At 42.4% G+C, this 18,294-nt stretch overlaps 3 protein-coding genes and 1 long non-coding RNA gene across 4 annotated transcripts; 1 reads left to right on the top strand and 3 right to left on the bottom strand.

The window, feature by feature from the left end:
• Positions 1 to 473: 473 nt before the first annotated feature.
• On the bottom strand, positions 474 to 1,744 carry LOC137974235 (craniofacial development protein 2-like). Its single transcript, XM_068821108.1, has 2 exons — positions 1,723 to 1,744; positions 474 to 856 (listed from the first exon to the last, which is right to left on the bottom strand). The coding sequence occupies exons 1-2, from the start codon at positions 1,742 to 1,744 to the stop codon at positions 474 to 476; spliced, it is 405 nt and encodes a 134-aa protein (XP_068677209.1).
• Positions 1,745 to 3,246: 1,502 nt separating this feature from the next.
• On the bottom strand, positions 3,247 to 5,134 carry LOC137973769 (histamine H2 receptor-like). The gene has a single exon (XM_068820652.1). The coding sequence runs from the start codon at positions 4,765 to 4,767 to the stop codon at positions 3,793 to 3,795; it is 975 nt and encodes a 324-aa protein (XP_068676753.1). The 5' UTR covers positions 4,768 to 5,134; the 3' UTR covers positions 3,247 to 3,792.
• Positions 5,135 to 7,320: 2,186 nt separating this feature from the next.
• On the bottom strand, positions 7,321 to 12,403 carry LOC137972977 (uncharacterized). Its single transcript, XR_011117139.1, has 3 exons — positions 11,150 to 12,403; positions 7,750 to 7,871; positions 7,321 to 7,669 (listed from the first exon to the last, which is right to left on the bottom strand). It is a non-coding gene; the product is annotated as an uncharacterized lncRNA (long non-coding RNA).
• Positions 12,404 to 13,263: 860 nt separating this feature from the next.
• LOC137973095 (uncharacterized) lies at positions 13,264 to 17,074 on the top strand. The gene has a single exon (XM_068819827.1). It carries the CDS (start codon positions 14,811 to 14,813, stop codon positions 15,804 to 15,806), a length of 996 nt encoding a protein of 331 aa, XP_068675928.1. The 5' UTR covers positions 13,264 to 14,810; the 3' UTR covers positions 15,807 to 17,074.
• The last annotated feature ends 1,220 nt before the right edge of the window (positions 17,075 to 18,294 follow it).

The following is an 18,294-nucleotide window of genomic DNA, read 5'->3' as shown; positions in this document are numbered from 1 at the left end:
ATCAAACCAGTCTGTGGTCTTCCTTTCTCTCTTGCCAAATGTGAGCAATGAAACACTGTACATGGTGTTACGAAGAGAGCTCGATCTGTCATCGACACTCTGCTCATGGTGGTACATAAGAGATTCTTCAAGACGCTCTGCAAACTCTTGATTCTTGTCTGAGTAGGCAGCCTTGCTGGTGTTGATACCTTTCTGCTTGGAGTGATATATATTTTTAGGTGTCAGTTTCACTATGGAGGCAATCAGAGAGTGATCAGTGTTGCAATCGGCGCTGTGGTAAGATCTCATGTTGCCGACATTGTTGAGTGAGTCTCGCCTGGTGATGATCAAGTGCAGCTGGTGCCAATGTTTTGACCTAGGATGTCTCCATGATACCTTGTGGCATGCTTTGTTCTGAAAAAAGGTGTTCGTCACATACAGGTTGTGGTAACAGCAGAGCTCAAGAAGTCTCTGACCATTATCGTTCATTTTTCCTATGCCGTGATGTCCCAGGACACTCGGTCCGCACCCACCCTTACGTTAAAGTCACCCACGAGGAGAATATGTTCTGACGAAGGGACCATGTCCATAACAATACGCAGGGACTCGTAGAACTGATCTTTCACTTCGGGTGGAGATTGCAGAGTGGGTACATAGACACAGAGCAGGTGAAAGCTGCCTTCTGCCGTTGATAGACGTAGTGTGAGGATTCTCGCTGTGCCATTAGTTGGAACCTGGATCATGCAAAGAAGCGTGTTCTTCACAGCAAAACCCACTCCATGCTCTCTGGCCTCCACGCTGCTTTTTCCCCGCCAGAAGAAGGAGTAGTTGTCTTCCTCCGGGGATCCCCTGTCAGGAAGACGCGTCTCCTGCAGGGCTGCGATGTCGACGTTCAATCATAGTAGTTCGCAGTCTATAATAGCTGTCTTGCGGGCGTCATCAACTGCTTTTAGGTCCTCGGTCAATCCAGTTTGTATGGTTCTTACATTCCAACTTTCTATTTGAAGAGTTGGAGTCCTTGTTTCATTCTTACTGCATTTGCCTGGTGCAGGGTTTAACGATCCAATTGTCGAGCGGATGAGCTTTAAGCTCCAGGCACCCACTGAAGCAGGTGTGGCCGGTCAGCACCTTACTGGCTGGGGGCTCCCCAACTTAAGGCGGGCGATAGCTGACCAGTGGGATACGATGATCCCTCCCACCGTCGAAGACAACCCGTAGGATCGACGAGGCGATAGCCAAGTCCACCGAAACAAAAGAAAATGTTTGCATGATAAAAGAGCTCAATTCCCGGAGAATTGGTTGGGGACACCAACATGGCCGCCGTTGCCTTGGTTTAGGGATACCAACATGGCCGTCGTGACGTCAAGTGAAAACACTCTCTAGCTGCATCAAAATCCAATATTGCAGCAGCAACAGATCTATTTTTGCTGGAACGTTAGCTTTGAACAAACTGTCCAATTCGAGAAAAACCTGGATACTTGCCATCACCCAATCAAGAGGTATTGGCAGAACCGAGTATTGGCCAATCAGGTTGCAGCTATTAGGGTCCTTAAAGGCTGGTTTACACTAGCAACGGAGTCGGAGTCGAAGTCGTAATCAGAAGCACAGAGCGATACGATCTAGTGAAAATCAAACTGTCGGAGTCGGAAGCAGAACACTGATTCCGCTTATGACTCCGTCGCTTATGATCCAGTGAAAACTGCATGGTCGCAGTGGGAAGCAGAGGCGGAAGAATAAACCAACCACAATGCTCAATTCCAAGCATTGTGATTGGTTGGTTCTTCCGATTCTGCTGCCGACTCCGGCAATCTAGTTTTCACTGGATCACAAGCAACGGAGTCATAAGCGGAGTCGGAAGAAAATGGGGACGTTGGGAGCATTGAGTCTATTGAGAAGGAAACTGCCTAAAGAAATCGAAAATGAGTGATGATTGAATATACGTAATGGTCGCTATGTTGGATGACACAATATACCGCTTGTTTGTCATTTTCACCACTGCCGAGTATCTGCGTCTCTAGAGGCTGATTAAAAACAACCTATATTACCACTGCGAATATGGAGTGATTTTCCGCGCGAGAAACCATGTTCATGAAGCAACTTTAAGCACAAAGTAGTAAAGAAGCTTTTTTAAGTGCGATAATCTTCGCTTACAAAATAATGAAATGGAAAATTCTGGAGGTGGTTATTACGTCGAGGCGTCTTTCAATTTTTCGTGAACTTATTTAACAGGGCTTATCACATGATGACTACCGTGTAATCTGAAGTGAATAAAAAGCAATGGTACCAGTTTTTCTTTTGTTAGTCTTATTAGTTACAATCATTCTTGTTCCAAACTTCACATCACCTTCACGTGTTATCGTCTATATTTATATATTTTAACGGTTATTAAGACTTTAACGAAATTGTAAATGAGTTTGTTATATTGTCAGCTTATCACATGATGACTACCGTGTACAAATATGAAGTGAATAAAAAGTCGTTAATTTTTCATCAAACATCAGCAATGGTACCAGTTTTTCTTTTGTTAGTCTAGTTAGTTACACTCCTGCTTGTTCGGAACTTCAAGTCCTGTTCACATGTTATCGTCTATATTTATATATTTTAAGGGATCTTAAGATTTAAACGAAATTGTAAATGAGTTTGTTATATTGTCAGCACATTAGGAGGGGTCGAATTAATGTGTGTTGGGTGAAACTTGACCACCTTACATCATGAATTTTGAATGGCCTTGCATTTGTATCTTCAGCTTTCCGTCACATTAAAGCGTTCAACTTCGAACTGAGTGACATAAAAAATAACCAATAAAATGGGTGATTTTCATAAATAAAAATATTCTATGTAGGTTTCGCTCACTGACTAATCCTTTAGCTATCAACTCTCAAAGATTTTGCCGTCGAGAAGCGTAGTATACGCAGTTTGGCGTCCTAACTTCAGAAGACTCGAAAGTTTGCTCTTTTCAGTTATCTCTTTCTCGATTCATGATTTAAAGACAAATTCTCGCGGAAAACCCGAGATTTGTCAAATCATCAAAGTTCATTTCAGTTTGCAAGTACATGTATGATTGTTTCTGGTAACATAAGTTGAGTCGTCAGTAAAATTAAGATATTTTATTGTCATAGTTGATTCTACAGTAGGCTATCGTCAGTATTTTACGACCTCAAGCCACTCATAGAAATATGGATTTAAGGGGTTAAATATAAAAAAAAATTAACGAACGAGTTACCAAGTCTTTCGCTTATTTTATCTTCTTTGTTCGTTACAGCTGAAACATCAATTAAGAATCCAGCCCTTCCAATTTGCTGTTTAATTAGTACCAAAGGCTACACAATGAGTAAATAGTTTCAGCAAAATATGACAGAATTAGTAATTAATTCAGAAATTCATTTTCATTACAGAATATGTGAAACGGTCTTGGAGTCTGTAGCCCCCCGCGATGGCACGAAAATCGAATATCTTTAACCTCAGAAAACCTTGTAACCTAAGAAAACTCTCGCGAAAAGAGTAAAGATTCACTTCGCGATTTATCCCTCCCTTACAATGCCAATATTAAGTAGGATTAGAAATATTCAGACAGTCAGGAACGTCTTTTCTTTGCTCACTTCTTGTGCATAGTGTTCAATATTGAGGAAAGAGTGGAAATTTCATCTGCTAGTGACACTTTTCATACTATTGTCTCAGAAACTCTTTAACAGAAAAAATCCCATGTTTTGGCGGTGTGTCTCATTTCTATAATTTCTCAGCTGGTTAGAGTAGCAGGCAAAAGTTTTATTAATTTGTCAAGGACGAACCGTTCCTCACATGTCTTATTCGTAGTTACTGAAAGCCGTCATTTAAAACATTTATTCTATGAATTTTGCTGTCTATCCTACTCTCAGTCTCCTTGCCTCGCAATTTTCTTAGGGCGTTGTATGTAGCGACGCGAATCTCCTGCATCCTGAACCAATAAAGAAGAGGATTTAATGACGAATTCAGATAAACAACAGTGGCAGTCCATTCGAAAGCCATCTTGTTTAACGAATTATACCCGAGTATAAGACGGAAGACCATAGCTGTGAGGAACGGAGTATAGCAAGCGAGAAACATCATTAAAACATAAACCATAGTGAAGACAGATTTCTTGTATTTTTTCATATTGCCATTGTCCCAAGCTGAAAGAGTCTGTGTTCGGATTTGATTTCGATGACGTCGCAACACATTGAAGATTTTAATATACGCTACAAATGTAGCTATGAGGCTGATGGACAGAACAGGTATCGCCACAAGTGTCCAGTAACGATCAGAGTTGCCTATAAACAGTGAAACACTGGCGACGACACACAAGAACCAGTAGGCGAGTACCGTTGTCATAACACGGCGAACAGTTACGATTTGCTTGTATCGAAGATGCAACTGTAAAGCTAGCATTTTGTCCACCGCTATCGTTGCAATTGTCATTACCGATACCCCCGCACATACAAAACCAGCTATCCAGTGAAGGAGCCTTCCATCGCAGGCGATTTTAGCATCGTCACGTAACTCGGCTATCTTATAAACGACAAACAGAGGCTGAGCTATGAGTCCAATGACGAGGTCTGAGCCCGCTAAGCAAGAAATAAGGACATTGTTTGGTGTGTGAAGAAGTGGTGTTTTCCAGACCACGAAAATCACTATGCTGTTAAATAGCGCTGCCGTTAAGGCAAGTACAGAGTTTACTGCACAGAAAATGATTTCCGAAAAAAGTATGCCTCCCCCGTGCAATAGCTGAACCGTTGTCAAGAAAAAACAATTTGTGGTATGGTTTACCTCCATGAAGCAAATTTCCAGAACGACGCAAAATGCAACACAGAATCCCTGCGCACAACTCCTTCGACCCGCTTATTCACTAAACGGTAAAGTGCCGAACGAGAGACCGAACTTAATGAGACCGCTGAAAACAGCCTTCCAATCGTGTCCGAATATTACAGGTCATGACTTAACAGGCATTTGGCTTCTTTTCAGCAAACACTTTAGAATCGCCTTTAGTTTCCTCCTTGTTTTTCAAGGCATGATCTACCGTCGCGCACAATCGCAAAGCCCAAAGTAATTCAAATTGTCAATTTTAGATATTGAATATAGAAAAATTCGACGAACATTTATCGTACTAGGTGCATGATTGTACTGAACTATATGACTTTGTGTTAATGATCTCTAGTGGCAGGTGTCGAAACAATTAACAGCCACATAGGATTTCAGTATTTCACAACTATTGTGACTACACATCATAAGAGCTTTGCTTGTGGCCCAGAGTCCAATACCGATTGATTGCAACGCTAAACTTTTGTCAAAATTCTCTTTGTTTGCGGGTCTAAAAAATTAGCTTTGCCTTTCCTTATGCCCAAGCCATTTTGTGTGTAATATTAACTTAAAGTGCCTTGTGTCGTTAATATGTTCAGATGCGCGGCAGAAAGGTATATGCCCAACAGGCAAGTTCGCCATTCGGAAAAATAGACATTTGTCTTTAATTTTTGATATTTTTAATATTTTTTTCGAAGATCGGAAGACGGCGATTTTAATTTTAAAAGCAAAAAAAATAACTTAAATATCCCGTTTTTATGCCAGGACTTGGAGACATTTATAGCTCCTACATACTTACAGACACCGGACTGAGACTGAGAATTTCCATCCCTAACTAAAAAATCTCATGTCACTTTTTTATTATTTTCAATTTGTCAGTATGGAATTTCCTGCGAGCTTCCCTTGACTCTTCAAACAATTTTTCTAAAACACCAACGAGTATTTTCGGTACGTTTTCTCATTTCATATTTTTCACTTGCTGTGGAAAGTAATCGGCAATACCCTAAAACTGCCATTAAAAAAAAAAACGAGCAACAGCTCGTGTTTGTTTAATCAACATTTGACAGGATCATGGCAGCTTTAGATGGAACAACCATTTTATTGTTTTTGTGATCAGCCCCAAATATCACCCGAGCTAAGTACGACGATTTCTTTTCCGGGTACAGATGCTATTAATTACATTTTTCATTAATTACATTTTTCGATCGGAAGTGAGATATAGTCACAGAAAAGAAAAAAAATCATTTTCTTACAAAATAAGTCATTTTCAGTGGAAACATGCTGCTCTGGAGTCTTATATTTGAAGTCGTTCGTGGAACAACGAGAAATTTAACGGCACATCGCCCTCTTGAAAAAAAAGGAACGTTCTTGCTTTCTAATTGACTGAGAAAGTTACTCTCTTTCAATGCCATTAGCTAAACTACCATCTTTACCCCAATGATTTTTAAGTACAATGGAAGAAAATTGTTTTTAACCGATGTCTTTAACTGACAAACTCTAGAATATGCCGATCAAGCATGTCAAAAGGCGAGAGAATGAAGCGCTCGAATGTCACCTATTAGTCTACTTAAATTCAACATGTCAACGAGGTATGCCTTTGAATGAACATTGCGAATGTCACAGATCCGACAGATAGTTGTTATTGAAATCTGGGTTTATAACAGCAAAACGGCGATTTAGAACATAAGACGCGTAAACGAAGCAGAGTCACTGTGGCATTCCACTGTAAGCCTCTTCCGTTAAAAATAGCGCCCGCTCAAAACATCCTCTTCCGATGAAAAGGGCTTGGTAACTAGCCTGCTTGCAGGCTATACTATACCACTGTTAACCCTGATCGAGAAACAGAATCAAGTGAAAGGAAGAAAAATAAGGCGCGCTTCTACCTTTATCTTCTATCCAATATCTAGATACCAGTAAATCGTTTATGCCGTTGGTGTGGAGCCGCAGTAATTTCCGTTTAATGCAAGTCGTTGACTGTATGAACGGTCGTGATCATGTTAACTCAGTCAAGTCTCAGAGTCTGTTTTTCACAGGTCAGTTAAGTCTCAGACCACTGGGATTTTCACTATTTGCCGAATGTCCAAGATTTAGCCAACCACTGAACATCTTACTTTCAGACATCCCCTATATATATAGTCTGAGGAAGTCGCAGACATATCGAAATAATCGAGTGTTCATATTGTCCCGACGGATTCTAGGTTTCTGCTAACACTTCCAATGTGCCAAAAGTCAGTGCTATTATTAGACTGCAAAACAGTCGTTTTCTTCCATTTTCGGAAGGCGCGAAGCGCCGTAAGCGTGATCCTCGCGTGTGAAGCGCGCGAGTCTCACACGCCTGTAGGGCGTCTCTCCCCATTTTCCCTCGCCGTTTCTACACTCGCTCCAGACCTTTCGTTTGAATATTTACCGCGTTGCTTTTCGTTTGAATATTTATCGCGTTGCTTGCGTTCGCAAAAAATACGACTGTTTTGCAGTCTATGCTATTATGTGAAAACGATACATTTGCTTCAGGTTTAGCTGGTTACCAGTCCTACTCTCCTTCGATTTACAAATTGGGACAGCCCTCTAGGGATTTTTCAATATCTCGGCGAAATCTTGGAGTTTTCGGAAATCTCCGAGATTTCCCAACCTATAGGAAGATAAGATTTAGAATTTCTTTATATTTAATGTTATATTTATTTTAATTTGTGCAGAAACGACACAAATTATGTTTTAGACGAGTGAAAGGTAGTATTTGATTAGAATTTCGTTTTTGCACGCTGTATCTAACTTACAAGAAAGTTTCGAAAGCCATACCTGCATGGAGATTGCAGTTCTTAACACATTATGAAAAGTCTTAGCCATTTTGAGCGTACTTGGTTATCACGTTCTTTCCTCACTGAAAAAATATGAAAGAATACATCGATTTCGGAAGCAAAAGTCTGCGCAAAAAAACGTTCAACTTCCACAGTTCCTTACCTCAAAACCACGCGTAATTGTCCAAAGCGTTCACTGATAGTGCAGGTTTCTCTATATGTCAATCAATATTCCAAAACCGTGACAGCTAAGGTTCCTTTTGACAACCATTAGCATTGCAGTCCCTGTTTGTAATGGAAAATTTGAGCTCAAATTCGTGGTTTGAATTTGCAGAGCGCCAGCCGTTCAAAACACACGTGGAATACGTTGGTGCACGTGCATAACTAATTACGCTTCACTTGTAATTAAGATCCCGCCAACAGGCAACAGGCAGGCCCATATTGTACCAACAGTTAACTGTACACAATAGCCCACTTTCGGTATATAACAATTCAGTCCTAAATAAAAAACATCATCTCGAAGCTCTGATGGAATTAACTCATACAAATCCTTATATTTATTCCCCAGAGCCTCGAGATGATGTCTTTTGTTTCGGACTGAATTTTAATACATCAAAATCGGTCTATTTGTTTAAAATGATGCCCATCATTGGTGCAACGGAAAACCTTGGCCTAACGTCAAGTGTTAACGCTTGCTTCGTTAATCTACGTTAGAAAGGCTGCGTTATAGAGCAGCAAGAATTATTTTTAATCTACCCAGAGACATGGCAGAGAATTTTACTTAATCGTTTTTACTATAAACTAGCTGTCTTTAAATGCATGCATAAGGCTTATAATGGAAAGCTGCCTGGCACCCTTAGTTACTTAATTGCTAAGAAAATTTATCAACACCAGCAAGGCTGCCTACTCAGACAAGATCCAAGAAATTGCAGAGCGTCTTGAAGAATCTCTGATGTACCACCATGAGCAGAGTGTCGATGACAGATCGAGCTCTCTTCGTAACACCATTTACAGTGGTGCATTGCTCACATTTGGCAAGACAGAAAGAAGACCACAAACTGGTTTGATGCTTACATCACAGAGATGGAGCCAGTAACTTTGTAACTCAATTATAGACTACAAAACAGTCGGTTTTCGAATTCTCGCGCGCTAGTAGGGGGTGTGAGGCGTCTCTCTCCAGTCTCAGTCTTCGTTTTCAGCTGCGTTTTCACACTTGCTCCAGACCTTTCGTTTGAAAAGACGCATTCGTCCAACGCAAAATACAGCTGTTTTGCAGTCTAACTCAATTAGAGCACGCTACTCACTACTGGTGCCTCGTTTTAAACGGACATTTTATGAAGGACATAAAGACTCTGTGCTTTGAAAATACTGACTTCCAATTGATGCAATCCACTATAAACTTGCCAAAAAGCTCAAAAATTCAGATCTCTTTAAAGCAGTTAAGGACGGTACCTACTATAGTTATTGCGAATATGTTCTGCGCATCTCGAGATACTCGGAGTAGTAGTAGTAGTTGTAGTAGTAGTAGTAGTAGTAGTAGTAGTAGTAGTAGTAGTAGTAGTAGTAGTAGTAGTACTAGTAGTAGTAGTAGGCATCCTTCTGTCTCGAGAGACGATGGCATGCGTCATGGAGTCATCGGGACTGCTGAGAGCTGCGTCTCGAATGGGTCAGCAGCCCGATCCTTGCATGACAGTCTCTACCCCAGCGGACACACACAAATTCAGAGTGCAGAGTGTCCGCTGCGTTCTCCTGCCTCGCTTTCCTCCTTCCTCTCCTTTCCTTCACCTGAAAGATACTCTTCTCTTCGCCCCTCTTGACCCCACTACTGACAGCGTGGCGCCAGTCATTGCGATCAAGTGCAAGCGCTTCCCAGCTCTCTGTTTCAATGCCTGTGAGTTTCAGGTCACGCTTGAAGCTACCCTTGAAACGCCGTGCTGGCCGGCCTATTGGGCGGCATCTTGTAGCCAGTTCACCATACAAGAGACCCTTGGGTATACAGCCATCCTTCATGCGACGTACATGACGGAGTCGACACTTGCAAAGCATGAGATGCATGCTAAGAGAACCTGCTTTCTCCAGCACAGCAACATTGATGACTTTGTCCTGTCATGTGATTCCCTTTTCCATGTGGTTCCCTGATGGAACCTTTCCAGGCGGTTCTCCTGTCTAGCGTATGTCGTCCGAAGACTCGCTGCCGTACAGTAAGCCACTGAGGACGCATGGAGAAAATCATGGAGAAAATCGAATGGAGAAAATCATATCGATCGTGGAACGCTCCGCCCAAAAGCCACACTGAGACTCAGGAAGAACGTGGCTGGCAAGGACTTGCAGGCGAGACAGTACTACATGGGCAAAAACCTTGCCTACGATAATCAGCAAAGATATGCCCCGGTAGTCGTTGCAATCACTGTGGTCGCCCTTCCATTTGTGCAGCGTAATGATCTTGGAGTCGCGCATATCCTGACGTACCTTCCCTTCGCTCCAGCAAAGGCACAGGAGTTCATGAAGTGGTTCCAAGAGGGCTGCCTTGCCGCACTTGATGATTTCAGGGGCTATGCCATCTTCACCCGGTGCTTTGCCGCTTTCCAACGCATCAATAGCTTTGCTAAGTTCTTCCATGGTCGGTTCGGCGTCAAGTTCCTTCAGTACGTGCACATCCCCGATAGCATCAAGTGCTTCCTGAGAGACTGTGTTTATTCTGTAGTAAAGGTCAAGATAGTGTTCGGCCCATCTTTCTACCTGTTTGTCCTGGGCTGTGATGACTTCCCCTGTTTTGGATTTTAAGGGCGCAGTTTTCTTGATTGGCTTGCCTGTTGCTTGCTTGATGCCTGCATACATGTCCTTCATATTACCGATGAGAGAGGCTTGCTGGATTCTCTCTGAGAGCTGAAGCCATTAGTTATTCGCGCAGCGGCGTGTCGTTCGCTGGGCCTTGTTCCGAGCGGCCCTAAGAGGTCCTCCTGTGATGGGTCACGCTCGTAGTCGACCAGTGCGTTGCGTTTCGCGATGATTGCTGGCTCCATCTCTGTGATGTAGGCATCAAACCAGTCTGTGGTCTTCCTTTCTCTCTTACCAAACGTGAGCAATGCACCACTGTAAATGGTGTTACGAAGAGAGCTGGATCTGTCATCGACACTCTGCTCATGGTGGTACATAAGAGATTCTTCAAGACGCTCTGCAAACTCTTGGATCTTGTCTGAATAGGCAGTCTTGCTGGTGTTGATAACTTTCTGCTTGGAGTGATATATTTTTTTAGGTGTCAGTTTCACTATGGAGGCAATCAGAGAGTGATCAGTGTTGCAATCGGCGCTGTGGTAAGATCTCGTGTTGCCGACATTGTTGAGTGAGTCTCGCCTGGTGATAACCCAGTGCAGTTGATGCCAATGTTTTGACCTAGGATGTCTCCGTGATACCTTGTGGCATGCTTTGTTCTGAAAAAAGGTGTTCGTCACGCACAGGTTGTGGTAACAGCAGAGCTCAAGAAGTCTCTGACCATCATCATTCATTTTTCCTATGCCGTGATGTCCCAGGACACTTGGCCATGACTCTCGGTCCGCACCCACCTTTACGTTAAAGTCAACTAGGAGGAGAATATGTTCTGACGATGGGACCATGCCGATAATAGTATCCAGGGACTCGTAGAACTGGTCTTTCACTTCGGGTGGAGATTGCAGAGTGGGTACATAGACACAGACCAGGCGAACGGTGCCTTCTGCCGTTGACAGACGTAGTGTGAGCATTCTCGCTGTGCCATTAGTTGGAACCTGGATAATGCAAAGCAGCGTGTTCTTCACAGCAAAACCCATTCCATGCTCTCTGGCCTCCACGCTGCTTTTTCCCTACCAGAAGGAGTAGTAGTTGTCTTCCTCCAGGGATCCCCTGTCAGGAAGACGCGTCTCCTGCACGACTGTGATGTCGACGGCCAGTCTTAGTAGTTCGCAGTCTATAATAGCTGTCTTGCGGGCGTCATCAACTGCTTTTAGGTTATCGGTCAATCCAATTCGCTGGTTCTTACATTCCAACTTGCTATTTGAAGAGTTGAAGTCCTTGTTTCATTCTTACTGTATTTGCCTGGTGTAAGGTTTAACGATCCAATTGTCGAGCTGATGAGCTTTAAGCTCCAAGCACCCACTGAAGCAGGCGGATCGTGGCGAGTCAGCACCTTACTGGCTGGGGGCTGCCCAGCTTAACGCGGGCGATAGCTGACCAGTCGTATGCCGATGATCCCTCCCACCGTCGAAGACAACCAGTAGCGTCCAACTCTACGCCAATCGAACGCGGACTTATAACTCGCAACTGCTGTCTTCCGTGTTGTGCTTTCACCGTGATGCGAGACTGGAGTGGTGACTCTCCTGGGCGACGGTATATGGAGAGCTTTTGCTGGCCAGACAACAGGGTCCCCCTCTCGGCTGCACCGACGAATTCCAACGCATTACACTTGGAGCTGGATTGGCTGCCGGAACTGCCGGATGGTAATCGCATTGGCGACCAACCGCCTTCGGCGCTCCAGACCGGATTTTCTGTCTGGGTTTACTCCCATAGCCTTTTCCTTCCCGCAAGGCAACGTATTGGGTGTTATATCAGACTTGTCCTTGTCCTAAATGGATGGCTTGTCAAGGCTGTCCAGCTCCATCTACTCACCAAGTGCATGTTGGCCGGCTCGCCAGGAGCCGGCCTTTGACAGGTCTTGTACTTTGTCCTGCAGGATGACATGCCACCCGCCTCACCAACAAGTTGCTGGTGGGGGAGCCGGTTTAGACGCCGACCACCCGTCCATGCGGCAGGTTGTACTGGGTTACAATGTTACCAGTAGCAGACAATGTCTGACCTGTCTGACCTGACCTTTATAGGGATATTTTTGCGTAGTTCAAAACTATGCAGAGAAAGCAGAACTTAGCAAGTGCTCTTGGTATCCATAAAGAAAATTGGGGGTAACCATGCATTTTTCAGAGATAATTAAGCTTCAATTTGGAAAAGAAAGCCATACATTGCCTTGTATTTTAAAGCTTGTTACAAATATTGTTCATTAATTATCTTCGAAAAATACGTGGTTACCCCCAATTTTCTTTTTGGATTTTAATAACAACTGTTAAGATCTGCTTCTCCCGCATGTTCAGTAAACAGCGCAAAAATACCTTTCAATTAGTAGGCACCGAATTTCAGCCTGAGCCGCTAGTTTTGAACTTGTGGAGATTTTGTATCTATTTGAAATTGTTTCAATGTCGCATTGATAGTATTTCAATACGTTTTAAAAAGGAAAGGAACTTTATTAAAGTGTCTAGTCGATTTAGCGCTGGAGCACTAATTGGGGGCACTGTAAAGTGAAATCAACAATCAACACAAATCAAATCAAATGCTGGTTTTTGAGGAGAGGGGAAACCGTAGAACCCGGAGAAAACCTCTCGGTGCAGAGTAGAGATCCAACAAACTCAACCCACATATGACGCCGAGTCGAGGAATCGAACCCGAGCCACACTGGTGGGAGGCGAGTGCTCTCACCACTGCGCCATCTCTGCACCCCCAATTGTATTTTAAGGTCTTTTAATACATAGCCATAACTTATTGTAAAACTGCATTTTAATTTGTATTTTAACATAAAATGGTAATGTATTGTACTTATATCATACATATCGTGTATAAATAAAGGCGACCTACCGAAGTACCACCCTACCTACCCTACGTGGTGGCACACATAAAGCAGTAGGTACGTCCGACTACCTTTTCTACAGCGATGCCGTGACAATTGCCTAAATTTAACAAATTGATGTCGCTTTTTCATGCGTCTGTCCTGTTATTGAGAATGAATTTCGTCATAACCTAGTCAAAGTAGCTGTGGATCCACGAGGCGATAGCCAAGTGGATCCGCAGACTACTTTGACAATATTATGAGGAAATTCATTCTTAATAACAGGGCAGACGCATGAAATGAGCGAGCGAGAATTTTGCAGTCATTCTAAAAAGGGATTTGATACAAAGATGTTACCCTCCTGATAGCATGTTGCTCTTGTGTCACTGTCAATTTTTGCCTGTCTTTTTTCAATTTGGCATTTCTGGGTAGGGAACTGAATTTAAATATTCTATGGTGAAAGGTACTTGATATTCTGTTTATTCCATTTTAGTGTCAAATTATTTCAATGTACTGGCTTTTCGCAAAGGAAAAATGTCGTATTCGCTTGGTACAGCGTCGTATTTGAGAGCACCAGATAATTTATAAAACGATAGCCTGCGTAGCTGGCAGATTGTAGATTGTTGTTTAATCCTAGAAGTCGTATGACTATACAGGATGCTAAAACAGTCAGCGACGAAATAGAAAAGGGGGCAAACAAAAATTAATAAAATAAATAAATTGTTATTCCATACGCGCGGGATGTTTTATCGCGGGATTATCTAAAGGGTCTTTAAACACGCACAAGAGCGACTGCTATTGAGACATTTTATCGCTGAATTATTTAAAAACTCGCTAATATCGAGCGAGTGCGATGGTTGCTTCGTTTCTTTTGGCCGTGTTTCTTTCGGCTTCGCCGCTCGCGAAAATCCCTCGCAGCTTCGCCGCTTCGAAGGCAGTCGCTCTTGTGCGTGTTTAAATAATCCCGCGATAAAAAATCCCGCCAGCTACGTGCAGGCTAATAAAGCGATCACATTTATTTTCTTTTATGATATTTCAAAATTTAGGCTTTTCCAAATAGAATTGATTAATGGCATGAAAGGGAAATTTCAAGAAATAAAAGCATATTAATTTTCATGTCAAACTTTATTGCTCCATGAAGTAATTATATTGCCCTCTGCGTTTTTGTCATAAATAACTGATGTTGGCCTATAAACAAATCGAGCCTGGTCGCAGTTGTATCACACAGTCTCGTGCCTTGTTTTCTCCTTGGTTATTTTAGCTTCGACTCATGATTTGAAAACACGACTGTTTTTTTTTAAAAGAGCCAGAGCTAAGTGTTTTAAATGAACTTAATTCGGCAAATAAACATCTTTTATTTCATTCGCAGAACCTTTTCAGGAACCAATCAGAAGCTACGGTTTCCCCAGCAAAGTTGACAAATGTTTAAGCGTGCAAAATCTTTTGACAAACACAGTCGTTCAAATTCAAATAGAAAAACAGCTGCTTGGGGCAGTAAAGATTGTATTTTGGCGGCTCAAAATTTACGATTAAGCAAGCCGAGTAAGTTAACATTTACCTACAGGAGGATTTAGTCGCGATTCGCAAATTTGAGTATAATGGGGGACTTCCCATCGTATGAAATAAGTTCGGCAATGCTCAGCACTTTCAACGTCAATGCACAGAAGACACATCAACTTGCGAAGAAGGTAAAGAGCTTGGAATCTGACAGGGACTTGCGACTTTTAAATGTGAAAGTTGAGAGGGATGAATTGAATTCTGAGTCTCCTTCAATGAGGCGAAAATTCGTAAAAACCCCAACATTTCAAAATGGAATGCGAGCTGGGACATCAGTTCCACACCTCGAAAATTTCGACCTTAATGGCTTGCATAGAGATGAAGAAACCTCAAGACTAAAAAAACCACAAAGCCTTCCAACGCTACACTTGAATCAAGCTTATTTCATTGCTACTCCTCCAAGAAGTAGAAAAACAGCTAAAGGGATACTGCGTTTACCAATCAATTCCACGCCCAGTCAAGCTAAATTGCAATCGCCACTTGCATCTCCTTTGCCTAGTCACAAGGTATTAACTCGATTTTCTAGCTCTCCGCCGATGTCCTTGCGCGCTAATTCCAGCGCGGCAAAAGCGAAAACGCTGCGAAAAGACAATAGCGAAGAGTGTACACAACAAGATTCACCTTGGTTACGGGGCTCAAGCACTGAGTCATTCGTGTCTCTAAATTCACCTGTTGACTCAAAACTCGATCAGAGAAATAAGCAATTGACGCAAAGACCCGTTACAGCCTCAGTTTCTGGAAGAGATCAGAGCAGAGCCGAGCCAGTTCACCGGGGGCTTCTGTTGATGCCCGTATCATCGTCAAAACCACAAAAACCAAAAGAGAAAAGGGAAAATGTCTTTGATCGACTGTACCCAGGTGGAAAGAAACGCGAAATGAAAATTTGCAATCGCGATCGCGAAACTCCGTTTAGGTTCGGTGATACGACGTTGAAGGCGACGAGGCGTTGGTCGCTCTCGCTTTCAGACTTGTCGGCATCATTGGAAGAAGTAAAAGCCTGTCGCTACTTGAGGGACAAGAACGGTACAGAAACTTGAGATTAACTCGTTCTTCGAATTTAAGTGTCATTCGAATATGCTATTTCTGTTGACAGCAACGATTTATTGAATTGAACTTTACTGAACCGAATGGGATTGTGTTGATTATCATTTGTCGCGGCAGTGAACGGGCTTCCCTCAATAATTTTGCCCTTTATGTGATAAATATGTAATCGCAATGTGCCATCGTGCAATTGAGGATGAATTTCAATTGTGTTTTCCAAGTGTGAAAACTTTGAAAGTACACGTGAAATTAATCCTTAATTGACCTTGGGCCTATGCGATTACATATAAGAAACAAATATGACTTGACTATCGCCTGTTAACTTGATTCAGTTTCTTCGATATTCTGCTTATCACTTTTCTAGGAAGAGGATTACGACAGCTATAAACGGTCTATATCCGCCTAAACGTATAGGACGAAAGTCACTTCTGGATAAAACTTTACAGTTGAAGCTTCCGCAATGAGCGAATGCTTTTTAAAAGCTTTTTTCTATTTACAAAATAGCCGGAAATTTACAACAGGGTTTTTCAGTAACCTATAATTGTTGTATAGTACAAATTAAAGCTGTCGAAAACTTGAAGTTTCGAAGATGCTGAAAAGAGATACATTCAGTAATTTGTTCAATCAAACCATGCCAAAGAGTAAGCAGGACTGCTTAAAGCCTCGGCGCAGTTCCAACGGTGCAAAAAACAAAAACAACAACAACAACAACAACAACAATAACAGCAACAACCGGCAGGCCTTTCATTGTAGCCGGAGGATAAGTAGTTTGGTTATGTTGGCGCCGCGGCAAGAAAAAGTGTGTGAAGGGGCTAAGCCCGCCTCATGTAAATTTACATTTACGAAGTTCCGAACGCAAGTTATTTCCACAAAACAGATTCATTTCTTGCTGTTGGCATCTTCAGCGGACAAGACGACCGCGTGTTAAAAGAATGATGCCTTTTAAGGCTTGCCGCTGCCTCTAACATGGAGGCAAGATCTGGTAAGGAGCTTGACCTCCGGCGACCCTTTTGAAACGATGAGATAGTGAGCGGTTTTGCTCTGTCGTCGATTTGTGTTTTATCTCTGCGGATACCAAATTGCTTTCGGAACCATTTCTTTGTGAGCGGACTAGGAGGTGGCTTTAGATATCCAACTTTTTCACTTTCGGCTTCTCCTGATTTAACATGTGATTGCCTTGTTTGATTGACCGATTCATCTACTTCCTTACTTGCTTCATCTGACTGTAAAACAAGCCGTGTTAGTTTGTTCTGGTCTTCTGTCATCTGTGGGAAAGAAAGGAACGCATCCTTTACATATTTCATGTCGGAAAATGATATATATATATATATATATATATATATACTGAAATTAGTTTATGATTACGAAATAGTAACGATGGGCGTGTTTTTGTTCGGGTGTCATTCCAGAACGAGAACATCGAAAATGATTTGCAAGTTTAAATCTGCTTCAAGAAGTTCTTCGAAAATGGGACTGTGCTAGATATTTTGCAACAAAAGACATACCGAATTTCAAATGAAGATAAACCGGCTTTGAGGAAGTTTACATACATACATGTACTTGATTGATTGACCTTGACCACACCCTATAGCGTGTTTTACAAGTGCGCCTAAACAATGGAACGGCGGACATGCTGGTGTCCCCAACTAATCCTCCGGGAATTGAGCTCGATTGGCATGCGAACATTTTCTTTAATTTCCGTGGAAAAACAAGGTTACTGATCACATGAGTGAAAACATTCTATAGGGTGTTATCAGGGCCAATGAAACACCCGAAAGGAACATTTTTTTCCTTGAGAATCCCAACTGACCGGAGGCAAACCAGTTAGCTATTTACAAGTTCAACAGACTTAATAAGCTATTACAGGGTAATGTGAAGTGCTAGTTTTCTACCCATATAGACCATGTGCGCGCCAGCCCTACTTATGGAAATGGGCCCACACAAGGACAGAAAAAAAACCACGACCAGGGTGGGAAATGAACCCACGACCGCCAGGCCAGACACCGCTGCTCTACCGACCCGGCTACAAGGTCAGACGGGAGCAGGCCGCGGGAATTTAAGATGTCAATGTCACGGCAATGACATTGCTCAGACATTGACATTGACAATGACATTGCTTGACAATGACAAGTTCAGCCGAGAAGTTGAACCAGGGACTACCAGGAACAAATTGAATGAGTTGTCAGAATGGGTCTAATTGAACCCGGGATGTTCGGATCTCAAGGCAAGCTCCTTAACCACTGGGCAACCGCTGTGGCACAACATACTAGCTATATTACACCAATCTTGAAAAGTCTTGTTTCCTCTTGTTTGCGATTATTGGTGGACAGGCCTGTGTAAGTGGCATTTCATTTGACCTACGAATACATACATACATACATACACACTTTGTTTATGGAGGGTAACACTAAATAGCTAAAAGCTAATAAACTTGTGGCCCTCAAAAATTAGTAAAAATACGGAATTTAAATATCTAAAAAACTA

Source organism: Montipora foliosa, chromosome 10 (genome assembly GCF_036669935.1).
Source record: "Montipora foliosa isolate CH-2021 chromosome 10, ASM3666993v2, whole genome shotgun sequence".
Classification (NCBI taxonomy): domain Eukaryota; kingdom Metazoa; phylum Cnidaria; class Anthozoa; order Scleractinia; family Acroporidae; genus Montipora; species Montipora foliosa.
This window is presented reverse-complemented; position numbering and strand designations above follow the sequence as displayed.

Bases quoted from the DNA above. Each gene is read 5' to 3' on its own strand.
- LOC137974235 (XM_068821108.1), bottom strand. From the start codon at position 1,744: ATGCTTGGAATTGAGCATTGTG. The intron at 857-1,722 runs GTTGGTTTATTC...TCGACATCGCAG, and splicing joins GCTTGGAATTGAGCATTGTG to CCCTGCAGGAGACGCGTCTT.
- LOC137973769 (XM_068820652.1), bottom strand. From the start codon at position 4,767: ATGGAGGTAAACCATACCACAAATTGTTTTTTCTTGACAACGGTTCAG.
- LOC137973095 (XM_068819827.1), top strand. From the start codon at position 14,811: ATGGGGGACTTCCCATCGTATGAAATAAGTTCGGCAATGCTCAGCACT.